The 10,164-nt window shown below is 37.7% G+C and overlaps 1 protein-coding gene across 1 annotated transcript; it reads right to left on the bottom strand.

The window, feature by feature from the left end:
* Nucleotides 1–3,007: 3,007 nt before the first annotated feature.
* LOC126613639 (microtubule-associated protein 70-2-like) lies at nucleotides 3,008–8,181 on the bottom strand. Its single transcript, XM_050281218.1, has 11 exons — nucleotides 7,753–8,181; nucleotides 7,283–7,368; nucleotides 6,540–6,605; nucleotides 6,263–6,433; nucleotides 5,754–5,924; nucleotides 5,479–5,634; nucleotides 5,229–5,375; nucleotides 4,618–4,689; nucleotides 4,015–4,512; nucleotides 3,735–3,925; nucleotides 3,008–3,525 (listed from the first exon to the last, which is right to left on the bottom strand). The coding sequence occupies exons 1-11, from the start codon at nucleotides 7,967–7,969 to the stop codon at nucleotides 3,507–3,509; spliced, it is 1,794 nt and encodes a 597-aa protein (XP_050137175.1). The 5' UTR covers nucleotides 7,970–8,181; the 3' UTR covers nucleotides 3,008–3,506.
* Between the last annotated feature and the right edge of the window lie 1,983 nt (nucleotides 8,182–10,164).

The raw sequence follows: 10,164 nt of genomic DNA, 5'->3' as shown, positions 1-10,164 counted from the left end.
TTTTAGAAATAGTCGAGTTGCAAAAAACCACAAAGGGCTCCCAGGCCCTGCACCAGGTAAAGATGAAACTATCTTCATCACTTCAGCAATGCTACTATTTTGTAAGCCCTTAGCCATGTTTGAAGTTGTTGTATTTCTACTCTCAATTGCACCAACCATACGATCAATCTGTTCTGACAACTTAGCAGCACCTCCCAATTTCCCTTTCTTTGCAGCAACTCCTTTTTCCTTATTCTCTTTCTTAACTTGTGTATCAAATTGTCGAGTTCTTTTTTTCTTCTTCCCCAAATACTTCTCATCAGCTTGAGTATTTTTTAGTGGGATAACATCATCAAAATCACTACTGTCAATTTGATGCCATCATCCTCATCAGATTCATCATTATTTTCACATGGAAGTACACCAAACGAGGGTGCCCAAGCATGATCACCAGTAGCAGTGGTATTCATGAACATCCTATCTAGCTTATCTTCCATATCAGGGCTAATTCCTTTTCTACGCAAACTTTTATATTTTTTGTTGATCTGCAATTTAAAGAAACAAATATTCAAATGCATTCACGCTAAATAATAGACAGACAACATCCAAAAACTAACAAGCTTACAAACCTGAATTTTATAATGCCACCACTCATCCGAAGCATCAACGGTGTTGAGCTTGGGATTCCATCTTAAACCATTTTCTTTTCCCTTTAGTTCTTTCCATAATTTCCATTGCTCCTTAAGTGCATCCCACTTATTTTTTAGCTGTTGTTTACTATACTCAGCTCTAGTCTCTTTATTTAGGTTAATGCTCACATTTTCCCATCCTTCTTTTTTAAAATGGGTACCAGGACGATTTCCTGCCTCCACTTCCTTGATACACACGTCACAAAATAGTGATGTATTGTGAGCATTCCATACAGCTGACAGTTGTGATCCACTTGCCCCATTACTTTCCTTCTTAACCATCTGTGTATACAATTATATATATATATATATATATATATATATATATATATATATATATATATATGTATTGATACACACTTAAGAATTTTAGCACATATTTTTTATATATACAGAAAGAACAGATCAATTGATCAAGTGAATTTGTTACTATAAACAACTAAAGTGCAAAAAAAAAAAAAAAAAAGAAAAAAAAAACCAAGTCCAATTCATTGTCAAGAAATCACATGATTGTTGCTCTGGGTGCATAGATAAAAAAATGACCAGGTTTGCATCAAGAAAATACAAGATAAACATGCCAATTCAAACATGACTAAGAACAACTCTAACAGAAATTCAATTACTCTAGTAAAAATTTGATCGAATTCAATTTACATGAGCATTTAGGTGATAATAGCATAACAATTCCCAAGCCATAAGCCCTTAAATAGAAGTAATCATATGGAAAAAGATTACTTGAAAGTTTAAACAAGAGCAATGTAATCCAAAACTAACAAATTAAGATGAAGAACTCCGTCAAAATCAATCGATCAAGATTGTCAAATACATCAGTTAGTTATAGTACACATCACCACAAAAAAGAAAAAAAAATCATACACCAAAGATAAAGAAGAATAAATACTTTAGTATAAAAACAATATAATTGAAAGCTTAATTTTGTTCCTTTGAGCAATCAATAGTTCGTGGAGCAACAAGGAGAAGTTATGAGAAAGATGGAAGTATAAAGGTGAGGCTGTGCAGAGACGTGCATAAATATATAAATAGGGTATCAATCAGATCAGGGTATAATTTTAGTGCTTAAAATTCAAGGATAGATTAGGTCATTTAGAAAAATTAAAGGGGGTATTCTAGGCCTAGAAAATTTTCTTTAAACCTCCGTGTTTTTTTGATTATTTGCTTAAAAAATAATTGACTTTAAAAAGCAACCTAATTGGTGCTTTTAAAAGCTGGTCTTTTTAGGCCTAAACTTTAAAAATAAGCAGACCTCAAAATACTTACCAAACAGGTTTTGGATGCTTCACTTTAAAGTGAAGCTGTTTTTTGGTAAAAAAAGCAATCCCAAACGGGGCCTAAGAGCATCCTCACTAGACTCCCATTGCCACATTTGAGTACTCATTTAAAGACATAAATTTTTTTTTGTCTCGAATATTGCATCAAATGGGATAATTCTTTTAGTAGAATCCCTAAATTTAAGAAGAATTACGTCATCAGCATTTGGAGTTCATGTCCTTGAGTCCTTTTGCACCCGCGGTTCATCAGCATTTGGAGTTCATGCTGCACAGCAACACTCAAATTGGTGGCCCAATTTTTCCACCCAAATTGTCATTGGGCTCCACCATTTCAGTCCCGTACTGTTCCTATATACGGGTACATATATCAAGTATTCGGTAGGATTCTATTACTTTAGGAACTTACTTTCCGATCTATTGGAAATTTATTTTGTTCCCTATATTTATTTTATACTCAAGTTATACAGTGGCTGTCCCTATTTAGAGACTCCGCTGAAGATGTTCTAATTATCTGTTTAAAAGTCGTCATAATACATTAAGGAGAATGAGGAGAGTTCCAAATGATGACACAGTGAATTAAAGAAGACGACCCTAACCACCAGCAAGTGATCATAATTCTTTTTCAAATACTCAAAAACTTAATGGATTCTTCGAGAACCCAGTGCAACGACCCTTATCATGTTAAAAGTAAGTGTTTGAGATGAATGATACTAGGACTGCATGAAAAGTACCTGGGACTAAAGTTCTTTTTTTTTTTTTTTGGAAGTATTTTGCTGCAACACACTAGGGGAGTTTTGAACTAGTCAAAATTTGGGGTGAATTGATAGAAGCTAAATCATCATCTATTGATCCAGACTCCATCTTCGTTACCCAACTCATAAATGAGACATTTCCCCAACATCAAGAGTACCACGAGGCGAAAACAAACGCTTAGCTCCCAAATCAAATGGTGTGTCAAAGTAGAGCCAATGGTCCCAAGAAATGCATCCATGAAAGTTCGAACTCAAGTTGAAAATTCAAAACTTTTGCTTGCTTTCCAGTACATTTGAATTAATTTGTAGTGAAAATAATACCTAAAAATAGCATTTTTCAAAAAATTGTCACCTTGTTTAGAACACAAAACTCAGGATTGAAGAAGGATAGGATTAGAGTTCTCCAATCCTCTCCAATCTATTCCAATCCTCTTTGAAACTCCTCTCCAACCCCTTCCAATCACGTGTGCCAAACACGGCATTAGGGTATACAGAGTTTTATATCGACTTCAGTTTCCTTGAATGAAGATTCTAACAAAGCCTCATCTCTTAACTTTTCCCCACCGTTGGCGGTATTTCCAGGACATATTAGTACAAAAGAAATATACACAGCAGGTTGACCTGAAAAACCTGAAGTCAGTTCTTTACAAATTGCCTACGCGGTGGCCAAGACAACTTAAATAGATGGAGACGGGAGAGGAAAATCACGACAAAACCAACAATCCTAGTGACTGCAGAGCTGAAGAATCACAGTAACATCCATGATCTGGTGATTCTGTCACCGCTGTGCTGTGTACCTATGACATGTGTGCATTTCTGAAAGAAGCAAAACTTTTGGTCAGGCGGATTAATATTTTTCTACTGGAGGTAGGCTGGTAGCTCAAAGTTTTCGATCAGCTTGGGGCACCACGCATTTTTGTTTCATTTTATGCCGTGAAAGAACTTATCACGAACAGGAATAACAGACTCGATGCACAACTATTGCATCATTCTTAGGCCATTACAGATTGTACACGACTAATTACCTTGAAGAAAGTGTGTGAGAACTATTTATTGCCCCCCCCCAAGGAGCACTTAAGCGCCGTGTCCGCTGATCATGCTCCTTAGTGACACGCATTGCAGAGACTTCTTTCTCCATTGCAGCTACTTCTCTCCGCATCTTTTTGCCCTCAACCTCCATTGCTTTGTTAAGTGTATCCACCTTCTTTGCCAACATCTACTTGATCTCACACCAAAAACAAATTAAAAAAAAAAACAAAACCGGGAAGTGGCTGCAAAATTAACTAGATATACCTACTATCTAACCTCAATCGCATCATCCTTGTCTTTGAGGGTTTGATCTTTCTCGTGGCAAGCTTTCCTCAAAGATACGACCTCTTTCTGTAACATATCATACAGTACTCCAGAAACATAATCTTCATGTTCTCTCCTGGACTGTTCACCCAAAGTTCCATTTGAGCTCTCCTCATGTCTACCAATTACCTCATTCATCTGAGTCTGATCATTGGCACTGTTAGGCATGATATCTTTCCCAGTTGCATCTTCAAATGATCTAGTTGAAACCTTGGCTTGTTTCAATATTGCAGTGGCACTGTTGGAACGGTTGAAACCAGATTGTAAGTTTGATTTTGTCCTGTATAGATAGCCATTAGAGGACAATTGAGAAACAATATCAGATCCACCAATTGACTGGCGCCTTGAAGGCCCATTGCTTATGATTCTTCCATCTGAAGTGGCGCGTGCTTTACCCTTAGATGCTTTAAACTTGTCCTCCAAAACCTTAAATCTTAATTGGTATTTTTCCTAAGAAATCAATAAAAAATCAACTATTATGAAGAGGAATAAGCACATAACAAATGAGAGTAAAAGAAATTGTAAGCACAGACCAAACTCAAACAGTTAGCATACCTTCAATTGTGCTTCTGCCTTTGCAGTACGCTGAGCTACAGCCAGCTTGTCTCTAAGTTGCTGCATTTCTCCCTACAAAAAAAATGGGTCAAATATTTTAGACCTCAACTGAAACTAACTGTTCATTTCATTAATTGTTTTCACTTTTTCCACCATCTTTGAAGGAAAATAAACCATCTTTGTATACCAGCATGCACACACGAACATATATTATCCAGAATCCATATTTATACGCAAGTGGACAAGAAGTCCACATTGAAAACAAAAACAAACCACCAAGACAACAGGAAAGTCCCCGTAAAAAAACAGCTATTAGAGCCATAAAACTAACGGAAAACAGCTTTCCAATCCAACCAAAGGACTGAAAATTTAAAATCTGAAGAAACCGAAGCCCAAACTATACATCCCCAAAGAGTCTTGGCTTTTTTCTCCTTTCCTGGTAATTTATGCTTCTCTATCACCATGCATTTGGCAAAAGGTCAACAATAATCATTGCAGTTCATCTATGGTACGAGATGATAATTCTATATGTTAATCCTCTTGGGTTAACAATATACATTAAAGGACTTGTATGCAAAGATGATGAGGTACATATTGAAGTCATAACATGCCTGAAAAATTTTCCTTTCTTCAAGCCATTGCTTTACGGGCATCACTTTGTCACTGGAGTCTTTCCACTCATTTGCAACAACAGTGGCAACCCGATTTGCAGAGACCTTTGCACGAGCCACCTCCCGCTCCAATAGTTTTTTCTCCTCCTATGCAAGTTTGAAGGTTAGAGGAAGTTTGCATTTGTGACAAAGACTCATAACAACTACAAGGTGGTATGCAAGTACTGGAGTTCCATGAAACAGTTATTACATTCATCTCCTGCACTTTCCGCTGGTAATCACGCACAGCATTGGCTGCAGCTCCACCAGCTAAAACAGCCTCCTCAAGTTCTCGAACAGTTTGCATTAGCTTCTCAACCTCAGCTACCTTTTGCCTCTGCATTTTGTCAAGTATTTTGTTCTCCTCCTGATAATGGACAATTCCATATTATGTCAAATGGTGTCTAATGCTAGTACACACCCCTGGTACTTTCCCTCTATCACACAAATTACATGCAGTAGGAAAACTCTGAACAACATACAAACCTGGCATATTTCAATCTGTTTCATTAGCTCTTGGTTTTTGTTTTGCAGATCATCAACCAAAGATGCTTTTGCCAAAGCAATCTGAACAGTGCTCTCGGCTTCAAGCAGAGCAGCCTCCTTGGATTTAGTAAGCCGATCAAGAACTCTGTTGTCGTCCTGCAACTTGGCTACCTAAAAAAAACAATACATCAAGAAGTAAAAAGAAAATTTAACTCGTTATAATTATTATTTCATGTTAGCCGACCCCACTTAGTGGGAAAAGGCTTTGTTGTTGTTGTTGTTGTTGTTATAATTATTATTTCATGTAAATAAATGAGTCAACAGATCCATTAACAATATAGAAACCAAACACATATTGAACAGTCTATACCTCACATGTACAAATCAAATATGGTAGCCAAAATCGACACTCAAAACTGACACAAAAACACTATATAAAGTTTTTACAATGCTATCTATCTTAAAAAGAAAAATTCAAGGGGTCATAGTATTGCAGAACGAAAGTATACCTCCTGCCTAGCAAGCTTAAGCTCTGCCTCCAGCGGAGCAATGATGGCTTCAATGGGTGGCATTTCATCATCTTTCTGTGCAGTGTGAACTCTTCGGAGTGTGGCTTCCGCTGCAAATTGCGCAGCCAAAGCTGCTTTTTTCTCATCATTTATTTTCTTAATCTCAAGATTCTGCAAATCATAGTGTACTGAGTATATCGCAAGCAGAAAAGATTTCAATGTTGGACGGTTACAGAAGACATTACAATCAGGCAGCAAAGGAAACTACAATTATTACCTTGCTTTCCAAATGAGCTTCAGCTGCTTTAAGCTTTTCATCCACTTTGTCAAGTTCATCTGTCAACTGAAATTATTAACCAACAAAAAAATTCAGGACTCCATATATTGTTGACAGATAAAAGACTTTTTTTTTAGTACATCGATATTTTTACACTAGGCGGAGGGGGAGTTCGGCAGCCACACGACAGATAAAAGACATAGCATCAAGTATTGACAAATAAAATTGAAAATGGTTTTTAAGAATCTTGATAACTTTCACAGATTGAAAAGCCGCCTTAAGATAAAGTTGCTGATTAAGTTTTGCTTTATGGGTATGTTAGATTTTTATTAGTTTCATTCTTGTAACTCGATTCTGGCGGACATCTAGCTCACTGTTTGTTCTAGTCTGCATCTAAAAAAAAGAGATGATGGTCTGATGGTCTTCCATACCTAAGTAATTGTTTCCGCATAGATTGAGTAAGTCCAAAATTACAGTTTCATCATATAGAGAAGGGAACTTTAACGAAAAGTATCTGGGATTGTTCACTTTAACGAAAAACCATATTTTTGCACTAAAAAGTCAATCCTGGCACTATTCACTTTACCCTTTATTTTGTCTCATTCGTACATTCTAGTATGTGTTAAGATTCCATTCTTTGGTTATGCATATTGGTCTAAAAATAAAGAATCCGATCGCTAATGCCGAAAGAAGAAAAATGTGGTGAAATTACTGATAGTGGAAACACAAAACAAACAGAGTACCTCTTCAACCGCCTTTTCTTTAAGACGCTCTGAATTTCTCAAAGACTTGATTTCCGCCACAGCATCTCCCAACTCCCTCTCTTTATCTGCGCAATTCCATTTCCATTTTTCATTTCATCACTTTTTGGTTTTGATACAGAATTCACTCAATTATTATATACTACATGAAATGAAAATTAATCAAAAATAAGAAATGTATTTTTGGGAAAATAATTATAATAGCTCTAAAATTTGAATGATCCTTTCTCCTTAGCTAGCAAATGCGGCTTTGAAATTTAACCCGGAAAAAACACAGAGCGACATTAAGAAGAATTCTCTCAATTTTTTTTCGAAAACTGAGACGAATTTTCAATTCGATGAGATAAAGATTATCATGTATTATTAAGTAGAAAGAACAATGGGAGTCCAAATTTTGCCGGAGAAAGAGTTTTTTTTTTTTTTTTTCCGGAAAATATAGAGGAGATGGATACCGCGGAGGTCATTTTCGAGGCGGTTGAGCTCAACTCGGACTGGATCGGAGCCGTGCATGAGGGTGATGATGTCATCGACATCGGAGCCGGAACGGGAGATTCCGGCGGAGGAATTGGTCTTCTTGCGAGCCCTGAAGGAAGCGGAGGAGGTGAGTACCGGCGGCTTAGTCGGCCGGTGGTGTTCGCCGTTGCCAATGTGAGTAGCAGTGCTGGCCATTGAGATTGGGGGAGAAAAGATCTGGTGGTGCCGAGCTCACACGACGCGCCGCCCCACCCCCGAGCCCTAAATTAGAGGAACAGAAAGCTGCAGCCTGGAGAGAGTATAATTTTCTACGTCATATATTCCTCTATGGGATGACGCCTTGCAGTGTCAGTCAGTGAGAGTACAGAGAGAGAGGAGAGAGAGAGAATTAATTTTAAATAGAATGGGATTAAGGATGAAACATGGGGTTTAGGAGGGGTTTAGAGGCGAGACTAGAACAAGAGAGAGACAGAGATTGGGGTGGGCATAAAAACCGCCAAACCGCAAAACCATATCGAACCGTATGAGAAAAGAACCGAAAAGAACCGTGTTGATAGGAAAAATCACTTTTGAGTCAAAAATCGAAACGAACCGTTCAAACCAACTCTGGTTTCGGTTTCAAATGAACAAGAACCGGCCGAAACCGAACTGAATCATTTTATTAATAATAAATAAATAAATTATACATATACACACATGTCATCGCATAACATGTTACAAAATTAGTGTCACCAAGTTGCAAAGCAGTGTATCTCATCCCAATTAGGGCTACCTCATATTATTTTGGAGTATCTCTCTCTTTAAACTTGCATATAAATAATTTAGTAATTAATTGTACTAATTTGTGTCTTTGATGATCTAATACTTGTAATTTGTAATTCAAAAACACCTGAATGGTCACTGGTGTTGGATTTGTTGCTATTTTGTTTAGTGATTTGTATCTTGTTATGCAATTTTTCGACCTGGGTATTTGAGATATTTTGTGTGTGGGTTACTTGATGCGGTCAGTTCATTTGGAGGCTCCCCTGTACCGAGTTGCGTGACTTCTCAACTGATCTTTCTTCATTTGCTATGTGAATGTTACTTTTGTTTTATTGTTAGAATCCGCTCTAAGTTTTGTATTCGGGTTTTATACAGCTTTGCTTATGTGGATTTCAAATAATTTAGTATTCGGAATCGTAAACCTGCAAGAACCGAATCGGAACCGGTGTAGACTGAACCATACCGTTCTAATAATAAATTAAACGGAACCGTACCAAACCGAACCGTTGATATTTTAAGGTTCCGATTCCTGTTCCGATTTAAGGGTGGAACCGCACCGTGCCCACCCCTAGATAGAGATAGATAGTGTGTGGCGCTAGATAGACTTGTAAATTGCATCCACAATTGGTCGGAGTTTATCTAGGATTCTAAAAAATGGCCTAGGCGGGCGCCTAGGCACAAAGCGCTAGTGACTTGAGGCGTTTTCTTGCAAATCGGTTAGAAAAATCGGCTGGGCTCTAGGTGGCGCCTAGGCGGGCTAGGCAGCTAGGCGGTTTTTTATTTTTTATTTTTTTAAATTAAAAAAAAAATAATCCTATCTACATTACTATATTTCCTTATTTTCCTCCTATTTTGCATTTTATGTGATTTTAAATTGTGAACTTATTGTACTTACTATATTTCCTTATTTTCCTCCTATTTTGCATTTTCTGTGATTTTAAATTGTGAACTTATTGTACATGTGTCATCCTACAATACTCCTCACTTGTTGTAAAGGTGAATGGATGGCTGGCCACTAACCTATTCATTTGCCTTTCACTATGCTGCTTGTGACTTGCTTCTATAAAAGCAAGCCTTATGAAACACAACATAGATATAGATGAATGTGAGAGGTTCATGGGAGAGAAAGGAAGAAAAAGAAAGAGGAAGAGAGAAATGAGAGGAAGAGGAGAGGAGATAATAGAGAGAGTTATCTTTGTACTCCTATTATTTCAAATTATAATGAAAGCACCACTGCTGCCCCGAGGACGTACTCCAGTCACACTGACTGTAGAGGAACCTCGTAAATTTTGTGTCTTGTTTCATTTATTCCACTGCACCCACAGTCGATTTTACAACACGTTATCAGCACGAGTTGCTCTCGTGTCGGTGGAAAGAAACGAGAATTGTTGGCCTTATCTCAGACCCATGGAGAAATCACAAGATCAGCTTGAGCTCCATTTGGCTTGCTGTCATCTTTGGTTACTGTTGATGACCTGCATGAGCAAGCAGGCACCTAATATCATCATCTTCAAGGACTCGATATGGAGCATCTTCACCATGGCACTCATCTGCCTTATCGTCGCTGGCGTCGGAGGACAGACTCTGTCATCCTCACCTGACGGCTGCGCCCGCGCTGTCCGATGTCC

The sequence above is a fragment of the Malus sylvestris genome, unplaced genomic scaffold, assembly GCF_916048215.2.
Source record: "Malus sylvestris unplaced genomic scaffold, drMalSylv7.2, whole genome shotgun sequence".
Taxonomy (NCBI): Eukaryota; Viridiplantae; Streptophyta; class Magnoliopsida; order Rosales; family Rosaceae; genus Malus; species Malus sylvestris.
The sequence above is the reverse complement of the archived record's forward strand: the minus strand, read 5'-3'. Positions and strand labels throughout refer to the sequence as shown.

What these genes read in the sequence shown, in the direction of transcription:
- LOC126613639 (XM_050281218.1), bottom strand. Translation starts at nt 7,969, where the DNA reads ATGGCCAGCACTGCTACTCACATTGGCAACGGCGAACACCACCGGCCG. An exon ending in AAGAAAAGGCGGTTGAAGAG is followed by an intron (nt 6,606 to 7,282) that starts GTACTCTGTTTG and finishes TAATAATTTCAG; the next exon opens with TTGACAGATGAACTTGACAA. An exon ending in GGAAAGTGCAGGAGATGAAT is followed by an intron (nt 5,376 to 5,478) that starts GTAATAACTGTT and finishes AAACTTGCATAG; the next exon opens with GAGGAGAAAAAACTATTGGA.